This window comes from Dermacentor variabilis, chromosome 5 (assembly GCF_050947875.1).
Source record: "Dermacentor variabilis isolate Ectoservices chromosome 5, ASM5094787v1, whole genome shotgun sequence".
Taxonomy (NCBI): Eukaryota; Metazoa; Arthropoda; class Arachnida; order Ixodida; family Ixodidae; genus Dermacentor; species Dermacentor variabilis.
In genome coordinates, this window is record NC_134572.1 from 164,706,959 (window position 1) to 164,729,128 (window position 22,170).

General features: G+C 45.0%; 1 protein-coding gene across 2 annotated transcripts in view; it reads right to left on the bottom strand.

Annotated features, from left to right (window-relative positions):
- LOC142583305 (nephrin-like) overlaps positions 1 to 22,170 on the bottom strand; it is a 386,962-nt gene that overhangs the window by 15,222 nt on the left and 349,570 nt on the right. For both annotated transcript variants that reach the window (XM_075693724.1, XM_075693723.1), the window contains exons 11-12: positions 7,685 to 7,820; positions 4,483 to 4,620 (exon numbers count right to left, since the gene is read on the bottom strand). In XM_075693724.1, coding sequence (XP_075549839.1) covers positions 4,483 to 4,620; positions 7,685 to 7,820 — 274 coding nt within the window. The remainder of the gene's footprint in view (positions 1 to 4,482; positions 4,621 to 7,684; positions 7,821 to 22,170) is intronic.

Below are 22,170 nucleotides of genomic sequence, written 5' to 3' on the forward strand. Positions count from 1 at the left end.
TAGCGGTAGTCCCGCATCCTTTTATATTTCAGCGAAATATTTTTGAGGTGGTAAAATGCCTCTGTAGAAAGGTATCAACCTTCTTTTTGCGAAACTTATCACGGATTTCTGGAAAAGTATTCTTGTTTCACTGAAAGTGTAAAAGAACGTTTTAATGAATTGCCGATTTCACAAATTCGAAGGTGTAATAACCCTTTAAAATTGACCCATTGCACGCCTTAACGCATTAGTGTGATTTTTACTTTATTATTTGAACCACACACATAGCTTTAATGACCGTACATTCCTCTTCAGGTAGGCTCAATTTTCTGACCTGAAGAAAAATAATACATGTTTTTGCAGTAATACATTTACCACTCCTGGGTGGGTATTTTATAAAATTTTCATAAAGATCAGCTATGAATATTTTTTAAACGTTTACAAAACGGTTCCAATTTTCGCTATTTTTAGTTTTAGCATGTTTAGGATTTTATAGCGAAATAAAGACGCAGTCTGGTCGCATACTTCTATATTGAGTATACAATAAACCGTTTGAAAATTTGTCACAAATATTTTTCAGCTTCATCCTCTCAGCTGAAATAAAGCAAAATAAACCATGACTTCGGGCTCAGACAAATGAATTTGCTGAAAAGCCAAAGTTTAGCAAATTTTCAAGAACATAGTTTTGGCGACCTAAATCTTGCTTCCCCTTAGGCAATAGTACTAATGGTGTAGATTGACTGAACAAAATTTTGCAGGTTACAATGCGTTAATTTTAGAGTGAGAGGCCTTCGAATTTGTAGAATCTTCAAATCGTTAAAAAAGACGCTTCCGCCTTTCAAATATTTTTCAAGAAATCCGTGCTGCCTCGCAAAACGAATGTTGACTCCTTTTTAAAAAGGGAATTTCTCACGTCATTTAAAAATTTTGCTGTGAACTAAAAATAGTCGGGACTCCTTGAGCCTGTTCTTATCTACGCTCCCATAACTTACAGCACGTACGTAGCGCGTACATAAACTCTATGTACGCGCTGTAAGCGACGTTTGCAATGGAATATCAACTAGCCCGTACTGAAACCCTGCTACGCTCCCAGCCTGGGCCACCAAGAATGACATTGTGGTCTTGATGCAGTCATGGTCGCTACGTCGCCGTCATTCCAGCTTCTTAATCCGACACTCGTCATGCCGTCATTGCCGCATCATTATCGCCATACCGTCGCCATGCATTCTTTGGCACACCGCCATAGCGATGCTGTGGTGGTCGCTCAATGTTCGTCATTTCAGCTTCGTGATTTAACTCGTGATGCTGTTGTCACCACGCCATCTACTCCAATCCAGTGGTCCTAACTGTATAATAGCATGGACTACTACTTGTGTGTTCGGGGCCGTGAGGTCAGCGTGGTCGTTGCACTCTCGTCATTCTAGCTATGTCATCGGGCTCTCGCCACGCCATTCTCATGACGCCATCGTCGTCACACAGTCGTCATCATGCCATCGTCGTCACGATGTCAGTTTATCATTGTCATGACTTCAGTAACGCCAACGCATTGTCGTCATGCGGTGGAAGCCATACCAATTTCGTCGTTTCATTCACGTCAATATTTCATCGCCATTACATTGCAATCATGCTGTCATGATTCTATTGTCACTATACCACCCTTGTTATGCTGTCATCTTCAGACGATCGCTATCGCGCTACCATTGTCAGACCACCATCGTAATGCCATTATGGTCATAAATCATTGTCACATCAAGCTTCTTCAACCAACTCTCGCCAGGATGTCGTCGTCACGCCATCGACGTCATAACGCTTCGTGATACAGTAATTATCATGCCAGGCATTATATTCATATACCCGTGGTCATCCTTCCGTCCTCATTCCGTTGTAATGACATCGTCACGACGGCTTCTCGGTAGTTCCGTCGGCATCAATGTAACTTGGACATATGACTCTCGCCATGCCGTCGTCGTCAACCTGGCGTTTCACCATCGTTATCATTTCAATAAAGTCATCCCAATGTCTTCATGCCGTCGTCGTCATACCACCTCAGACGATCCATCGACGTCATTCTTTGTGCGTTATTCTATCGTAATCATGCTTTTGTCACTAAATCATGATTATGCCACGGTTGTCATGCCATCGTCGTGATTGAGTCATCGCCACACAGATGCTATCATGCATCCGTTGCCTTGACGTTGTGGTCGTGTTCGTTCGTTCTTATCGTTCTTCTTATCTTATATTCGTTCTTATCTCGTTGCCCTCATGTTTTCGCAGTCACGCTGTCGTCGTTATACCATTGTAACTTGAAAATCAACTTCTCATTGTCGCCATTCAGTCGCCGACTTGCGCCTTTGCCGTGCGATCGATATCATTCCTTCTTCGTCATGCATCCATGCCCTGGGAGACCTTGACCAGTGAGCTAAGTTGGATGATATCTGAGTATGCGCAACGGAAGTCTCAGAATACACACTACGCGTATTACAGCGAAGCTGTATATGGCTAGCCGATTCGTCCGTCCGTCCGTCGCCTGTACGTCAAAAACTCCTCCCGAGCAGGCCCATGCACATGCGCGAAAAAAAAAGATAGAGAGGCGCGTGATTGGCTGCGCCAGTAGAGACGTCGTTGCTCTCCGGCTCTGAAATAGGTAGGCCACGCGTCATATGCACTCCTGAGGAGCAGGCAGCTTTCCATCAGCTACTCCGCGTGCAGAACCGGGAACGAGCTCGTCTACGCTGTGCCGATGCTACAGCTCGGCACAAGAACAGGCCCGTGCAGCCGAGAGCAAGCAGCAAATGCGCAGCGAGGGTACGGCAGCCTACCAAGCCGTCGTTTAATAAACCGTCGGGATTAACCCGATGATAAACAATGGCGCCGCACGGTTCAGCTTCGCTGGCTAACCATCTGTACGGAGTGCTTGGGCGGTGACTTTTTTATACGAACGGGACTTATATGTAGTCGATTGCAATTGAATTACCGTCGACAGTCCATCGTGAGATGACATCTACTGTATTTTATTGTTCCTCATTTAAGCCGTAAGATTAAAATAAAACGTTGAGACGATCGAAGCATCGAATCGACAAAAGAGAGAATGAGCAAGAATAAAATGTTACTTACGCTATCGGCTCTGCTACCCCGACATTTATCCGTCCGGCGACTGTAAAGCGTGCGGAGCCAGAGCGACGCTGCAGCACATGCTGTGGGCATGCGCCGGTAGCCAGCAGCCGGAGTTCCCGACGAACGGGATAGAAATGGCAGTCTCGAACCGAGGGGCGCGTTGGGAGGCGGCCCTGCTCAGCCACGACCTCGCCGATCAACTGTGGGCCGTCCGACACGCCGAGGAAGCCGCCCGAGTCCAAGGACTCGAGGCCGTCACCTAGGCTGGGGTGCTTATGGCCCCACACCGCCCAAATCGCCGGACATTTTCAATAAAGTTTTCACTACTACTACGCTGTCGGAACTTCTGGGTACCTAAACTCTGGAAGCTCGATGTTACTGCGTCCCAATAGTTCCAGATTTTACGTACCCAACGGAGACCGCTGGCGACATAGTGGCATAGTTCGTAGTCGTATGTCCTCAAAATTCCATCCGAAGCTCGTTAACGAACGCCCCGGCCTTTATGTAAGCGCACCCCTGGTTGTCTACAACGGCCGCTATTGCCACTGAAGTTCAAGTTTTGTGAGAACGATTGGAACGCGAGCCATTGCCAACAGCTTGCTTCAAATGCATACGCTGGAAGCACTCCGCGACGACGTCATATCACACGATGCGCTAGACGTGTGATTATCCCGGGGAAGCGCCGAATCAGCAGCTTGACGTTGGCACTCGGAGCACTTTAGTTATGTCCTTACATATCAGGCGTTACTTAGGCCAGAGGGTCTCTGCACTTTCTTGCTCTTGCTATCTTGCGCCCAGGCAGGCTAGAAACGTCAAGTCAAGCAATCATTGCATATTCTTAATTTCAAAAGCATATCTGGACATGTACGCTTATTCATTTTTTCTTCGAACAATTAAGGAATGGAACAGTTTACCGGCGTCTGTTTTGCCGTCGAGCAGCATTAAAATCTATGAGGAACGCGTTAAAAACCATTTATGAAATTGATTTTTAGTAGTGTCGTGCAAACGGTGTCACACTATTCTAGAAGTACATACAGTAGTCTTTCTTTTATGCAGTTTCCTATTTCACAGTCACAATGTTACATGTATTTCTTAGCCAGAAGATTGTATATGTATTTGGTTATTTCTTTGCATTGTATTTCCAACATTCATTGCTTCATGTGCTATTTACGTTTGTAAGGTGTTTACAATTTTTACGCTATGTGCAAATTTGCTGTACCCACCCTGTTACGGCCGAGACGGCCAACAGTATTTGAAATAAAATGAAATAAAAAAATGTGCGTAGAAATGCAGCACTGGCGGATTTCAGCTTGACCTTCATACCCAAAACTGTGGCGGTATCTGTGCTAATAAACAGAAAGAAGGAAAAGGAGGCTGCGGCTTTTTCACCGTTAGCGTCTTTGTGGAAGCTGTGCCTGCTCCAAAGGCGCACGGCAGCCACCACCACGAAGGCGAGTAGCGCGAAGCCCAGCACCAGTGCCATAAGCACTGCCAGCACGGGGCTGAACTTGATCTGCCACGAGGCATCTGTGAAAAGAAAAAAAAACGAGATTGTTTATGATCAGTTGATGCGTTTATGATCAAAGATGCACGCGAATGCTAACACCAATGCATACTCCTGTCCCTATTGTCCATATTTTTTTACTTGTGTGTATTGTGAATACGGAGATGCTAATAGCACATTCTGTCACAATGACAACATTTGCAGAAGCTACGCAAAGAGGCTCATGTGCTATAAGGGCAGAATGGTAGCAAGGCAACCTGCCAAGAGCTTTTTTTGATGGCAGTGGAACCACATTGAGCACATAGCATACGTGTGCATGCACCCGGTAACAAAAACAATGCTTCTGTCAACCTGTACGGTAAGTGAAGTAGTGCGTTGGCGGCAGTATAAATCTCAGCTGTCTCGCAGTGTAAACAACCTCGTGCTTTTTTTATTTTCTTCAGTGAGTTAGCAAGTTAACACTGTTTTCTTCATCTGCCAAACTACCTGCAAAAACTATTATCTATTTGTCAAGCATTTCTTTTAATGTAGACATGTTTGATCCTGGTATCATTCAGCGCTTAATTGTAGCAGCTATGTGCTGAGAAAGTAGTTGTGAGAAGCCCAGGTGTATCTTTTATTCGATTGCGTGGTCAGGTGTAAGAGGTCAGGTCAAATTATGATCAACACGCCAGCTCTCCAGATAAAAAAGAAAGCATGAGTACGACCACAGCAGCTGGAAAAGCTATCATTCGAAATTTTGGCTGTGCTAATAAAGCTAACGTCGCCAAACCAACCACTCCATTCTTCAACACATGCCATTCACTCACAGAAGAAATAGAATTAGCTTTTCTGAATCTCCACGATAACGTTATATTAAAATAGTTCTAAGTTGGTGTGAACGACTTATATTACTGGTTCCCACTGGGCTCTTGGCAAATGTTGAAGGATGTGTCGGTAAATGTCATTGGGTTGGCCTTCGAAGCACGACATGAATTTCGCACAAAAGCTTTTTCCAATATTAATCTTTCGCCGATTGAAAGCTGCTACGGAGTGGGAGGGTAGGCTAAATGTGCAAAAACAAGGAGTGTGCATTAATCGTTGTTTGGTACCGTTTCTCAGCGACGTGTTTTTAAATCAACCCTACACAGAGATGTGTGGTTGCTTGAACATATTACTTTCCAGAGGGGCTTAGCGCCACGCGATGTAAGGCATGAGATGCCTATTGATGGAAGCATTCGCTTTCTCAATGTGATAATGTTTTTACATTATGACCGGGCATGCTGGGCATACGAGCCACGTGCTAATAAGCCCTCGTTGCATTGCAAATCAGTCCATCAAAACTAGTAAATAAAGGTATCGTTAAGTTGTCGTTCTTCAATGTTTTGAAAAAATCGAGTTTATATCTGATTGGCGTTTTCCTTTTCTTTCTTTAAGCCTGTACAAGAGCCCTGGAGGATGGAGGCTACACTGACAATGCTTTTCTTGCTATAATAGAATTTCTTTTTGACAAGATATCATAAATGTGATGCTTTGATTATAGCAACGGAAAAGCAAGGTCACGTCCTCATATTGTGTACCGTATGAACTGATGTAAAAGAAGCATATCATTTTTTTTTCTTCACAAGTGGTAGAACACACACAAGGTGAGGCTGTTCGAATTTACTTTTGCAGGCCGTGCGTTACTCTTGCGATACTAAGTAACAAAATAGCCAACATTGGCCTGCTTTGGCATTTTTTTTTTTTTCAGCGAGCGCATCACGCACTTAGTGTCCATCTAGTCATTAACACGACGACTGTCGTTGCCGCACAGCGTCGGTTCAGCTGCATGCTCCTGTACAGTCGTCCTCCGTGCTATCCATAACGTTAGCGATGCGTCGCACTTGACAACTTTTCATAACAACGTCGACAATGCCGGGCTAGGTGGAATAGGGATGTGAGCTCTCATGCTAATTTCTTTAAAAGAAAGCATTCTTGTCTGAGTAAATCAAAGAGGTTCGAGTAAACCCAGTTTTTCGTCCTGCATATGACTGTTAGCGTGAGCTGATCCAGAGGATTGTGCCACTGGCAGCAACAGGTACGTTCCAAAGGGTGCGTGCGGCTCTTCAATGATCCGTTGGCGCCACGTAGAGTCAGTGGATATCGTAAAAAGAAGAAAGACCTATGTAGTGACATGCGCGCCACCACGTCGATACGAACTAGAGCAATATAAGGTAAAACTATTCCAACATGATATTGTTCCAATCTCCTGACGTAAAATTTTCGTAGCCACAATAAATTTGCACAGACACTGCTATAGTTCCCGCACATTGCAGAGCTGGAAGCTTCTATTTGACTTTCCTTTTTTTCTCGACATGTCTTGCGGCAACTTCCCGAACAGAAGAGCGATACCATATATGTTGATTCAATCAGCGAAATTATACTGCAGAGGTATAGTGTATCTCTGTTAGATCGAGAAACAAATCCTTGGTGATATTTTGCATGACTCAATAGAATGCGCACGCAGATGACATCTTCAATGTGTGCCTTGTTTATTACATAGAAGAAATTTAGTAAACTGCATTGCCTAACCTCCTACTATTCCATTTCTCTCTCACTCTTGTTCTTAAGTTGCTTCATTTGTTAGACAGCGTTGGTTCTGTGTCTGTCCCTATCGTGTTTCCGTCATATTCCGCGCTGATTCAAAGAATGCGTGCGTTGATGCTGGCCCAGCAATGCACTTTACTGTCCTTGACAAACACGCACTTTTGTTTTGCTTCTTTTACGACCTAGGAACGAAAAAATGAGTAGAAGGAAAACGTTTTTGCTACATTTCCTGTTTTTTTATTCCTTACACCTCTAGTGAGGGGCCCTTTCTTATCCTCTCAAATGGAAGTGCATCAGAGCGTTCGCGTTCGCCCCTATCAAAAGTAACCATCGTGGCGACGAATCGAACCGGCCTTTCTGTTAAGCAGCTGAACATGCACCCTAGCCCTGAGTAAGCACCCGGACGTAGAATGAAATTGAAGTGTAATGAACGAACGAACGGTATTAACACAGTGCAACGGCGATTCCTGAATGAATACTGTGAACGCCGTGCAATGGGGAATCGTGCATCCGGTGTCTCACCAGGTCCTTGGTGCAGAAGACTTTCGGCCGCAGCCGGGAGCGTGGCCGCCGTGAGCAGCACTGGAGGACTGCGACCCTTTCCGTTGGCTGCGTAAACCACCAGCACGAACTCGCTGCCAGACGGGAGGTCCGACACCTGCAATGAGAAAAGTTCCCCATGTGGTAGCGGAACTGAGGTCCTTAGCTTTTCTCATCAGCAAATCGCACAGTGATCGAGCTACTGACGTTAGCGCATTGGTGGCCCAGTGATCCGGGGACGGCGTCTGTTCGGATGACGAATTGGTTAAAGAATTTGTTTTTCGTGCCACCGAGTTTCCTATGGCAAGTACGAGTATCAACACTCGGGCCACGATGGTTAAATTACCGTGGGAATGGGAATGGGAATTGCACATGAGCGTATCTCATCTTCTAGCTTGTTGGTTCAGACGTTCGTGTGGCTCTATCGTTTTATTTATCCCTACTGGCCTCAAGTTCAAAGCGATTGTATTTTCTCAACGCCGGAGGCAATTATATTTGCGCAGATCTAGAATTATTCAGAATTGTCGCACTTGTAACACTGTTTAGTTGAAAATATACAGTGGGTAAGAACGCCGTTTCAAGCCACAAACACGAAGCTTATGCACATACATGTGCTACATGCGAGTATGGCGCAAGCGCAAATGACGTTGTCGTGTTCGCCTGCGCCCTGAGGACCAGCTGCAGCGACGCCTGTGAATGAACTTTCCCTATAACCCACCGAGGCGCAAATCTACGAACCATTACTGCGCGGGCGATCTGATACAGCACCCTGCTCCTGGCAACGACTGCTTCTACATTCAAGTACTATTTGACTCTTTGTATAATTCCTGCTCGTCTACCGATCACTTGTGCTGTAAGGCTCCAACGGTTGGTTCCCTTGCAAATAACATAGAAACTTTGAGCAGTACATTTGAATCAAAAATAAAAAAATAACTAAAGAGCTGATAGCTATTACTTATTCGAAAAAGAAAGAACTGACGGTAGAAAATAAAACACATTTTTAAAACGCCACAGAAAGAGCTTTACAGCCTCAAAAAGGGCATGCCTGTCATCATCAATTTATTCGATGACATCAAATCAGCTCCATACCACCCTTGTCACCAAAAACAAATAACTACCAAAGAAAAATGAGCTACTTTCTCGTCAAGTACAGGAATGGGACCAGTATGCCCGTCTGAACAACCTCTAGATTAGAGGCGTCCGTCAAACTCAAGGCGAAGGCTGCTTCCAAATAATAAAAAAAAATTGGAGGCAGGCATGGTAGTTATGTGAAACTGGAGGGGACAGATATTGTTCGCCGTGTTCCTACGCGACATGCTGGAAAGAGAAGCCTTGTCCTGCGCTTTAGCTTTCGTGCTAAACGAACAGCCTTCATGGGAAAAGCGCGAAACAAAAGGGAGCCTTGGTTTCTCTGGCAGTACGGACACAGCAATATATGTCAACGAACACTTGACGACATCAAGCAACAACCTGTTTGCTATGGCACTGGAGCAAAACAAAAAAAAAGGGGTGAAGTTACCTGCGCACCGAAAAGTGCGTAATTAGAGCTAAGCAAAAATCAGAAGGCAGGGTCTTTCCAATCGTTTGCGAAGGTGATTTGCAGATCATCCATGCCAATTGAACAAGTGCATCATGGAAGATTTCTCTTCACAAGAGTTATCTAATCAAATAGGTTCACCTGAACTCTCTTCTGCCATTCCTGCTATTGCCCGAAGCTTAAGAAAACATTTTGAGGATTTTAATGTATTGCAACATAGCACTGATCATCATTTCAAACTCACTTGCGTAACCGAAACTTGCTTTTCGGCTGGGGACGAAACATTGTATTCTTTTCTACAACACTTGTCAGAATACTGTCACCAGGCTGATAGCCCGCATGGCTGGTTACGCCCACTGCGGGGCAAAGGCCTCTCCCATACTACTCCAACAAGCCATGTCATGTACCAATTGTGGCCATGTCATCCCTGAAACTTCTTCATCTCATCCGCCCACCTAACATTCTGCCGCACCCGCTACGCTTCCTTTCCCTTGGAATCCAGTCCGAACCCTTAGTGACCATCGGTTATCTTCCCTCCTCATTACATGTCGTGCACATGCCCCCCCCCCTTCATTTTTTTTTATTTCAACTAAGAAGTCATTAACTCGCGTTTGTTCCCTCACCCAATCTGCTTTTTCCTTATCCCTTTACGTTACACCCATCATTCCTCTTTCCATAGCTCGTTGCGTCGTCCTCAATTTAAGTAGAACCCTTTCGTAAGCCTCCAGGTTTCTGCCCCGTAGGTGAGTACTGGTAAGACACAGCTATTATACACTTTTCTCTTGAGCGATAATGGCAACCTGCTGTTCATGACTTGAGAATGCCTGCCAAACGCACCCCAGCACATTCTTATTCTTCTGATTATTTACGTCTCATGATCAGGATCCGCCGACACCTCCTTCCCTAAGTAGATGTATTCCCTTACCACTTCCAGTTCCTCGCTACCTATTGTAAATTGCTGTTCTCTTCCGAGGCTGTTAAACATTACTTTAGTTTTCTGCAGATTAATTTTTAGACCCACTCTTCTGCTTTGCCTCTCCAGGTAAGTGAGCATGCATTGAAATTGGTCCCCTGAGTTACTAAGCAAGGCAATATCATCAGTGAATCGCAAGTTACTAAGGTATTCTCCATTAACTTCTATCCCCAATTCTTCCCAATCCAGGTCTCTGGATACCTCCTGTAAACACGTTGTGAATAGCATTGGAGAGATGGTATCTCTCTGCCTGACGCCTTTCTTTATTGGGATTTTGTTGCTTTCTTTATGGAGGACTAGGTGGCTCTGGAGCCGCTATAGATATCTTTCAGTATTTTTACATACGGCTCGTCTACACCCTGATTCCGTAATGCCTCCATGGCTGCTGAGGTTTCGACAGAATCAAACGCTTTCTCCTAATCAATGAAAGCCATATATAGGGGTTGGTTATATTCCGCACATTTCTCTATCACCTGATTGATAGTGTGAATACGGTCTATTGCGGAGTAGCCTTTACGGAATCCTGCCTGGTCCTTTGCTTGACAGAAGTCTAAGGTGCTCCTGATTATATTTGCGATTACCTTAGTAAATAGTTTGTAGGCAACTGACAGTAAGCTGATCGGTCTATAATTCTTCAAGTCTTTGGCGTCCCCTTTCTTATGGATTCGGATTATGCTAGCGTTCTTCCAAGATTTCGGTACGCTCCAGGTCATGAGACATTGCGTATACAGTGTGTCCAGTTTCTCTAGAACAATCTGCCCCCAATCCTTCAACAAATCTGCTGTTACCTGATCCTCTTCAGCTGCCTTCCCCCTTTGCATAGCTCCCAAGGCTTTCTTTACTTCTTCCGGCGTTACCTGTGGGATTTCGAATTCCTCTAGACTATTCTCTCTTCCATTATCGTCGTGGGTGCCACTGGTGCTGTATAAATCTCTATAGAACTCCTCAGCCACTTGAACGATCCCATTCATATTAGTAATGATATTGCCGGCTTTGTCTCTTAACCCATACATATGATTCTTGCCAATTCCTAGTTTCTTCTTCACTGCTTTTAGGCTTCCTCCGTTCCTGAGAGCATGTTCAATTCTATCCATATTATAGTTCCTTATGTCGGCTGTCTTACCCTTCTTGATTAACTTCGAAAGTTCTGCCAGTTCTATTCTAGCTGTAGGGTTAGAGGCTTTCATACATTGGCATTTCTTGATCAGATCTTTCGTGTCCTGCGATAGTTTACTGGTATCCTGCCTAACGGAGTGACCACCGACTTCCATTGCACACTCCTTAATGATGCCCCCAAGATTGTCGTTCATTGCTTCAACACTAAGGTCCTCTTCCTTAGTTAAAGCCGAATACCTGTTCTGTAGCTTGATCTGGAATTCCTCTATTTGCCCTCTTACCGCTAACTCATTGATCGCCTCCTTATGTACCAGTTTCTTCCGTTCCCTCCTCAGGTCTAGGCTAATTCGAGTTCTTACCATCCTATGGTCACTGCAGCGCACCTTGCTGAGCATATCCACATTTTGTATGATGTCAGGGTTAGCGCAGAGTATAAAGTCTATTTCATTTCTAGTCTCGCCGTTCGGGCTCCTCCACGTCCACTTTCGGCTATCCCGCTTGCGGAAGAAGGTATTCATTATCCGCATATTATTCTGCTCCGCAAACTCTACTAATAACTCTCCCGTGCTATTCCTAGTGCCTATGCCATATTCCTCCACTGCCTTGTCTCCAGCCTGCTTTTTGCCTACCTTGGCATTGAAGTCGCCCATCAGTATAGTGTATTTTGTTTTCACTTTACCCATCGCCGATTGCACGTCTTCATAGAAGCTTTCGACTTCCTGGTCATCATGACTGGATGTAGGGGCGTATACCTGTACAACCTTCATTTTGTACCTCTTATTAAGTTTCACAACAAGACCAGCCACCCTGTAGTTAATGCTATAGAATTCCTGTACGTTACCAGCTATATTCTTATTAATCAGGAATCCGACTCCTAGTTCTCGGCTCTCCGCTAAGCCCCGGTAGCACAGGACGTGCCGGCTTTTTAGTACGGTATATGCTTCTTTTGGCCTCCTAACTTCGCTGAGCCCTATTATATCCCATTTTTGCCCCCTAAAATATTGTAGAAATGGTAATCCATATGGGGGGGGGGGGGCTCGAATCAGAAAACTTCTTTCCTCACATTACAGGAAAGAAAATACGATCATTGGCACGGTTTACCGCTCACCGTCTTCCTCAATTAAAGAATTCTGTGACGGATTATCAGCAAGGTTAAAGAAAATTTCGCGATAAAAAAGAATGCATTTATTTTAGGTTTTTACGATTAACTTATTCGACAATTATTACCGTCGTTAAGTAGACTTCAACGGCTGTTTTGTGGGTTTCGGCTTTGAAGGATATATTAATGGTCCAACTGGATGTTCAATACAAAATTCTAAATCATTAATCGATAACATACTTTCCAATCTCGATACATTCCCGCACACACGAATTCAACAAGCCGATGATACAGATCATTAGCAAAGATTTATTAATCTTTATTTACCTAGTAGTCTTCCCAAAAAAGAACATTACACAGGACGAAATTCAATCTGTCCAATCACGATGAGAAACTATCCTAACATTCTGTCCTTTTATGATCCCGAACTAGCGTTACGCGAATTCTCCTTCAAAATTAAAAATGCGATTAAAGCTAGCACGAAAGATGAATTTTCTATCAAGAAGTAACATGCACCACGTTGCCCGTCGGCATCTACAGGTCTCTTACATTCACTGCGCAAGAAAGATATTCTGTATCGAAAAATGAAAAAGCGACGGTTTAAAACACGACTTAAAGCGCATTACGAGACACTTTCCGCGCAGTTAAGCAGTGCTCTGAAGCAAGAGAGAAAAAACTATATTTTGAACACAAAATCGATGCACACAGAAACGTTGAACAGAAATGAAGGGCCATTAATGACTTCATAACTCGAAACACAACTATCGTTAAAGCTATCACTATCAAAAACAAGGTCGTACAAAACCTTGAAGAGATAAGTAATGTGTTTCGTAAGTTTTATTTTTTCTCTTCAGAAATCAACTTGTGTCCTAAAGTGCCACAGCTGGAAAGGTAGCCACAATCTTGCTTCCTACGGTTTTATTCAGCTGAAGAACTGCTAACTACCATAAGCATTAAAAAAATACAGGAGCTGGCCTGCACAATATGAACTCAATGCATACTTAATCAGTCAAATATATCGTAGCTGAAGCTGTCTGCAATATAGTGAGCCTGAATTTTACCATAGAAATATTTCCCAATCAACTAAAATAGACAAAGTAACTCTTATTGTGAAGAAGAGCGACCCCGCATTGGTGGAGAATTCTAAACCAATTTCTGCACTCCCATTTCTGAGCAAAAAAGTTGCAAATTAGTTGAAATTCGGATTTCTGGCTACAAAGCAATATTTAACATACTATCTCCGTCACAGTTCGGCTTTCGCGCGGGTCTTTCAACAGAACACACAGTCATCAGCTTTATTGCCTGGATTAGAACACAGATGGACAAGGGATTAATTGCAGGGTCAGTCTTCATTTACTTAAAAAAAGCCTTTCTCAATATCAGCCATCAAATTCTGTTTCCCAAGTTAGAAAGCTCTGGCATTACTGGCCCGCTTTTGGTACTCCTTAGGAATTATCTTTCAAACAAATATCAAAGTGTTTTCATTAATGGCTCGTTTTCGGCGCCTAGCTGCGGCTTCGCGCGCTCGTAGAGCGGGGTCAGAATCGCGCCAACGACGTTTCTGTTCAACTTTGCTTTGCATCCGCTCAACAGGGGAAAGCATGCACTCGGGATCGAACGCCTTGCTCCCGCTGCGTCGCACGTCGCACCTCGTTTCTCGCTTGGCGAGCATCCTCAGCAGTAACGTATTTCTGAGGGGGTTATGCAATGCTTTATTGATGGTTCGTATGCTCGTTTTGAGCTTGTTCTTCATTGAAACGTATGCTGTTCTGTGTGTTTTGTATGGCTGATTTCAATGAATGTATGCACTGTTCAGTTCAATTTGCTGTGCGCTTGTAGCATCTGCCTTAAGGGAGTGTGAGTCATTGCATCTTTTCTTGCTCACGGGGGTATGAGCGATGACTGATGAGGATATTTTTTTTTTTTTACCATTCGACTCGACGACGTGTTTCGCGTGTATGAGCCATTGCAACGGGCCACTTCAAGCTTTCGCCTCAATTTCGTGCAATTATTCAACGCTGCATTACCTTTAGTGCCCGAATTTTAGCACGTAGAAATACATATACCATGAACGTTAACCTTGTCTTATGTAATTACGCCTTTGGTGGAAACGCCTTTCTTTTTTACCTGTGCGTTGTTATGAAGTACTTGTAGTGTTGTTTTAGAGCACCTGAAGTTGATAGTTGTTATATCGAATTATTATTCATATTATTATTAAGTTGAGATGCTCTGTCAGAAAACCGTCGTCCTTACCGATGCGTTTTCATCAGTTTCCGGCGATTCATCTTTAAATAATCGCCGAGTTTTAGAAAGTTTGATGCATTTTTATATAACAAAGAGGGCACTGAAATTTTATTTTAAAGTTTAACTTTACACAATGATGAAAAGTGATGTTACTTAGCTATTAAAAACCTGTCTTTTTTGTTCTTATAAGTTATTCATGCTTCAATCGCAGCGCCATTACAGCATAACTGCGGGGGGGGGGGGGAGGGGTATACCACGTAAAGCATTCTTGCGGTGCACCACATCTTCAAGTGGGGAATTTAACGCGGCCATCGTTCGCGAAAGAAAGAAAAAGATATTCAAAGAAATCCGTGCTGGAAAGGTATCGCCTAACCATAATTAGGCGGATTGTCTTAATGTGAGAAAACATATTGCAGCACCCGATGGTCTGACCAGAAGATTCCATTATGAGTACGGAAAATTCAATAAAACAGCCTGAGAAAGGGTAACCTGCGTTGTCATTCAGTCATAGAGATAAAACCGAGTTCATTTTCATTGTTGTTACATTTGGAAAGCGGTCGTGTCGCTGCAGGAAGAACCTTGCCACCACAGAGTGCATTTTTTATTGATATCATTATCCGCACCACAAACCGAATCCAATACAGGGTAGGCATGCTCCAAAATTGACATAAACAAAGGTTTTATATTTTGCTACCCTTACGTCCATTCTAGCATATTTTAAACTTCGCTGTAAAAAACCAAAGGCAGCCCCTGCACTGCTAACTACAATAATAACATGTTCGCACTACGAGCCATTTTTTGAGACCGTAGCACCTAGGTATTCGATTAATGGATTATTCTTTATTTCTTGGTAACCTAACAAGTGCTTATATCTGATCTTGTTATTCTGTCGTGCAAAGCTGAAGTGTCCACAGTCATTTAGACTCACGAATTATTTGCGATAACTCAAGCTTTTCTTGTAAAGCTGAATGACTGAACCACATAAAAACGGAGTACATGACGCGCAACATTTGAGTCAAGAAGAGTGGGCAGGTGGAAATAAAGAATGCTGATCAGCGAACATGCTCAGTTATGTACCTCACGCTGCTTGACCCCTGATTAACCAGAGAAATGGCTAACGTGCTAACTGTTATGAATTAGGAAACAGACGTACAATACGGTCGGACAATGGTCGGCGGTCCTTGTTTTCTGTTGTCTTATTTTGCCGTTCTTGCACCACAATATGAAACCGAGACCGCGATATGTATATATCTATGTTTCTACCCACCCGCCGTGGTTGCTCAGTGACTATGGTGTTGGGCTGCTGAGCACGAGGTCGCGGGATAGAATCCCGGCCACGGCGGCCGCATTTCGATGGGGGCGAAATGCGAAAACACCCGTGTGCTTAGATTTAGGTGCACGTTAAAGAACCCCAGGTGGTCAAAATTTCCGGAGTCCACCACTACGGCGTGCCTCATAATCAGAAAGTGGTTTTGGCACGTAAAACGCCAAATATTATATATTATATTATTATTATGTTTCTACCAACAAGCGAGCTCTAGATGTACTTATTCCATTATTGCATTAGAGCAGATTGAAGCATGCTCTCTGCTAAACCAAATTGTGTCTCTGCGTTCCTAAAACAACGCTTGCATGAAGAATCCAATCCTGTTTGCTGACTCCTGGAGAATACCATGATCATTGAAACGTGCACACTGTTCAAAGAAAAGTCCTTGCATGTGCTTTAGCGGACATCGCTAAGCCAAAACAAGTGAATCTGTGGGTGACAAGCGAGTGGACTAGGCTAACGTATAACATAAAGCACTAATTTGCGCTTATTCTACTTCCGTAGAACAACAGAGAACGAAGAGTCATACTGGACGATGTCACTGCGGAGATGGTTCACACAATGCGTTGGTCGATATTGCATAGGTTTACGACACGTAGCGTTTCTGATTCAAAAAATGCACTGCAGGCATTTTCTTAGAAATAAATAAGCAATGACAAATCAATTTTGCGAGCTCGGTACAAGCTGATGCTGTATTGATGCGCAGTTTATTGATTGCCAGTACTGTCAGTCTAAAGACAAGTGCTACTGAAGCATGGAGCGTTCGGTTCACGAAATAGTATAACACTTATAAATGAAGGCTTTTTAATGGCCCTTGCCGGGTCATTACACCGGGTAGGACTGCGGCATTGCATTTACATAATTGACAACGTGAGGACTTCAAGATTCGGGAGATTTCTCCAGCAGGGTCGGCGTACGACGACGACGAAAAAGAAAAAAAAAAATCTCTATCTTTTTATTTTCTTTTTTTGGGGTGAAGGGGACATCATCGTTAGAAATAGCCTTGAATGGCTGCCAGCACAGTTATTAGACGTCAAGGCGCTCATACTGCGAGGGAAGACGGCACGTGCACGTGTGCATAATTAAAGAACCCGCACTACATACCGAGACAGTGGACCCTTTCGACTCTAAATGTGCTTCGCCGCATACTGGCAGTGTAATGCGGCGAAGCTGAACAAAGAGCACCGTTAATTATGCAACGCATATTTTACCTTTGCCATGACTCGCCCTCCTTAGCCCATATCTCAGTCTGGAGCGAACAGAGTGAGGCCTACACCGCGTACACACAAAGGGCTTAGATTTAATACTGATTTGGGTTAGCTTCTTGCCGCCTAGTGGAAATTACGAAGGCGCTGTGCTGAATGACACATTTTTATTATTACTTTATTAATTTTCGTGGCGCGGTTGGGGAACTTTAGTTTCTAGAGATCCATTGCCGCGTCTGTACATTCGGATGCATCGGTCAAAATAAAGAAATCTCTCGAACAAATGAGGGTGAGTTGTCAGTGCTGATATTAAAAGGATAATGAGATCATAAATAAGCGATAAACCTAAAGCATGTGTTTCTCAGATCTCAAAGGAAGGCCTTGTATTGCCGGTCGTGTCATTTGAAAACATACTCTTTGTGTGCTGGAACAACATACAGGTAAAGTAAATAAATGCATAAATGAACCTGCTAGTAACAGCGCAAAATGTAGACAAGAGACGAGACAAGAAGACGCCACAAGCGCCGACTTTCAGCAACCTAATTTTGTCTCTTGTCTACATTTTGCGCTGTTACTAGCAGGATGGAAAACCAACAAGCCCCCCCCCCCCCCCCCCCCAAGCTGCTATTCTAGCGAAATAAATGAACCTGCCTGCACGTGTACGTCTGTTCGCTAACACTTGCACCACACTTGCAGGCGCGTGTTGTGCGTATACGAGCATTCGCCCCAAGCACACGCATACCAGCGCGCGCACCCTTAGGTAAATTGCTGGGGAAATTATTCACATTATACGTATATCGACCGTATAAACATATGGTGCTTATCAAAGCACCGCGTTCGCTACAATACTGTCCCGTTGTAGCGACGGTCAAGAACACAATTGCAAAACTGTCAATGACAAAGCTAACTCTTTATTAGGCGAACATGTGCCCCTAAAAGCAAATGCCTGTAAAAAAATAACGATAGTGCCGAACACAGTCGGCGATCATCAAAAATGCCATCTGCAGGTCAATCGCTTCGGCTTTTACACGTGGGCCATCGAAGCTCCAAGAGTAATCGCTGATGACTGCGTGACTTCCAGTAAGTACTACGCAATTCATGTCGCGCATACAGTCTGATTACACGTCGGATTTCATGAGAAGAATCAGAGAGCCTGCTCACTGCCTTGTTGTCGACGGGATGCGGAATGTTTGCAATGGCAGCTATTTTCTACGGATGGGGAAGGACTACAGGCTCACTGATGACGTGACCCAGCGACAGGTTCGCATGAGCAAAGAGGCATTTCTATGGCTTCAGGGTCAGAAAAGATGGCTGGATGGCCTCTAGTACTGTCGCAAGGGGCTTAAGGTGATCGTCGAAGACTGCCTCAAAAACGACGATGTCATCAAGGAAGACTAACGAGGTTTGTCATTTCAAGCTAACCAATATCGTGTACATTACGCACTGCAAAATTGCGGTTGTCGAGTACCGGCCAAATAGCATGACCTTGAATTCACAGACGCCGTCTGGCGTGACAAAAACGGTCTTCTCTCTATCTCTTTCGTCGACTTCGAATTGCCAGTAGCCCGTCTTGAAGTGCGCCAAGGAAAATTCGCGTTGCAGAGTCGGTCCAGTGCAACGTTTATCGATGGGAGTGGGAACACATCCTTCTTCGTTAATTTGCTCATGTGACGATAATCGACGCAAAACTGCAAAGTTATATTCTTCACTAAGACGTCCATAGGCTGGCTGTTCGATAGCTGGGCCTCTATATTTTGAAAATAGCGGCACTGGATGATGTCGCGCACAATTTCGTCGACTTGTCAAACTATGTACGGGCTGTGACGCAGTAGTCAAGTGGATTTTTCGGTCATTGCGCGATGCTTGTAAGCTGGTATTCGTGGTAACCTCGATGATAACGAAAAGCAGTCATTCCATTGCTCGAGGAAACTCTTCCACTCTTCTAGCTTACGAATGTGAAGACACAGTTAATATCACAAAGTTGTTCAGGAAATGACACAGCCATTATAGTTCCAGCGGAGTCCGAGAGGACAAGGGCATCTCTAAGAACTGTAACTTCTTTCATATATGCGATCTGGGTGCGCATGTTCAGCTGTTTATATTCCTGGCTGAAGTTCGTCACCATTACTTGTGCTTTTCCCCGGCGTAACTGGACGATAGCTCTTGCAACACCAATTTCACGATTTAGCAGCAGCTGTTCGTCCTTCTCGACGATAGCTTCGACGCCTCCGGCTGATTCTGCGGCGACGGAAGCCACGACGCTGAAGCGAGGCGGGATACTGACGTGATCTTCAAGTAGACTTAGGGCACGATGACTGAGATGCTTATGGCGGTATTACTGGATCTTGGAAAGAGTTGTCGACTTGCACTTTAAGTCGATGACTGCGCCGTGTTGAATCAGAAGTCCATGCCGAGAATTGCGTCCCCCTGAGCATTGCTGCTGCTTATCGAAGGTTGCAGGATAAGTCCGACCATGAAGTTTACCTCTTATCATGCAGATTCCCTTATGAGGTGTCCTCCAGCTGTCTATATTTCAGGGCCTTCCCAAGCCGTCTTGACTTTCCTCAATATGGCGGGAAGGGTCCACTGACGACAAAGAAGCCGGCTGCTGTGTCGACTAGAGCAGTGAGGTTTTGGCCATCAATTAAAATCTCAAGGTCGGTAATTTTCGGCCTTACGTTGCAGTTAGGTCTTGCTGCATCGCGTTGGCCTGTGGCTGGTACGTCGTGCTGTCAGGTCTTCTTTTCTCGGTGTACGTTTGGTGTCCGGGCTTCGTCAGGATGGCGGTGTGTCGCTGCTACGTAGTAGGGGTAGATCTTGAAGAGTCGTGTTCGTCGGGGCAGGTCCTTCGGCATTTCGACGTACCGCAACCGCACCTCCGTCGGTTGCTGTTTTTAGTTTTCAGGGTTGGGGCTAAGGAACCGTCCGCGGGATGGGTCTGTGTACTGTCGGCGCTGCGGCGGCAGGTAGCGGCGTGGTGACGGCGGTAGCGAGACGGTCGTCGAGGGCTCCAATGAGTGGCGGCGAGGTAATGGGCGGTAACATGAGGTCGTTACCTTGCTGTTGGCGCGGCGTTGAAGGCAAACCCTCGCAGTCAGAGCTCGCTGTATGGACATTGGTGGTATAGACGGCCGGTTTCTCCGCAGTGATAGGAGAGCGGGCGGTGGTCTGCAGCGTGCCATACATCTCTTTCTTAGGTAGCGGGCGAGCTGGCGGGAGAGCTGGCGGCTATGGCGGCGGTCAACGGAACTGCGGCGTTACAGGACCATGGCCGGGCGCGGAAGGGGAGCCTGACGACAGTCTACGGCGATGTAGGTTATTGCTTCTGTCTAAGGCCGCGGCGATTCGAGGACCCTAACTGAATTCTGGATCTCTTCTCAGGCGTTGTCAGCAATGGAGACTACTTGGCTCTAAGTCTAAGGGAACATCCTGCGTAGCTCTAGGCATATAACACATCTGATTGTCTTCCGGAGCTCGACTGAGTCTAGTGCTTGGATTTCGCTCTTCGGCGAAAGCACTTGGGATTGTATTGCAAAGTGCGCATTACGAGCAGCTTCTCGAACCCTGCGGCTTCCGTTAAAATTTTGCGACTGTCATGCGTGGATTGCAAATCAATCCACCGAAAAGAAAAAAAATGAAATTATAGAGCTTTACGTGCCAAAACCACTATGATATTATGAGGCACGCCGTAGTCCTCCGAAAATTGGGAACACTTGGTGTTCTTTAACGGTCACCTAAATCTAAGCACACTGGTGTTTTCGGATTTCGCCTCCATCGATATGCGGCCGCCGCGGGCAGGATTCGATCCCGCGACCTCGTGCTTAGCATCCCAACAGCATAGCCACTAAGCAACCACGGCGAGTCCTTCCAGCGAAAAGCTCTTGATCCACACCATGTATGAGGAAGCGAACTTTTTTGGCCTCGGACATGTCAGGGTCGGCGTGGCGGGACAGGCGGATCATCTTTTCCATGTAGATCGCAATGTTATTGTTTGCGAGTTGCGCACGGGATCTTTTGCGTTCTTTTTGTGGACGGCGCTCGTGAACGTGTTAGAGGATGTGCTGCAGAAGAGGTCCCACGTTGTCAGGGTTCACTCAAGATTTTCAAACCACGTCATGGCGGCGTTTTCTAAGGAGGTGTATATATGCTGCAGCATGTTGTCGGAGTTCCCGTTGTTGAATGCAGCGACCTTTTCTTATGTTTCCACTCAGTTTTCCGGGTCTTCAAACAATTGTCAGAGGAAGGTCGGCGGCTTCCTGGGCTGTTGCAGTACGGTAGGGGACGCTGGAGTTGCCAGTGTGGCTGACTTGGCCACGATCTTCATGGTCGTCTCAAATAGATGTCCCTACTCCGGAGGCAGGTTTTGTAGCCTGCGGCTTGCCCGGTGATTCGGGGCGATGCTGGTATTGCGTTCGGGGTGTGGGTTTGATGAGAACGTCCAGTATATGAACGCAAAAGCATCTCCACCAGATGTGCCGATGTAGTGACGGTCGAAAACGCAGCAGCAAAACTGTACGTGAATGACGAAACCAACTCTTTATTAGGAGACCATATGCCACTAAAAACCAATGAAAATTGTCTATCTTACGGGGCGCCGTCGAGTGGCCGTCGGATCAAATTCAGAAATATGCTACAAGCGTTACGTACATCTTCAAAGAACAAATACTGTACGTCCAGTGCGTCTACAAAAATAATCTAATACTGTGAGTGCGTCTTAGCGAAATGCTAAACCTGAACAATGACGAAAATGCAAGAAAAAAACGCTACCTTCTATTATTCGGTATGCGCTAAAGTCCAAGAAAGCAAAGAGCGGCGCCACTATGAGTGCGAAAGCATTATATGCCCCATTAGGAGAAAGTCTGTCGGCGTGACCGAATGATATTACAAATTATGGTCGACAGCGCAAAAAGTAAAAACGCGTCAAGAAATGCTCGGATTGACGTCAGAATTTACACCGCAAGTTCCTG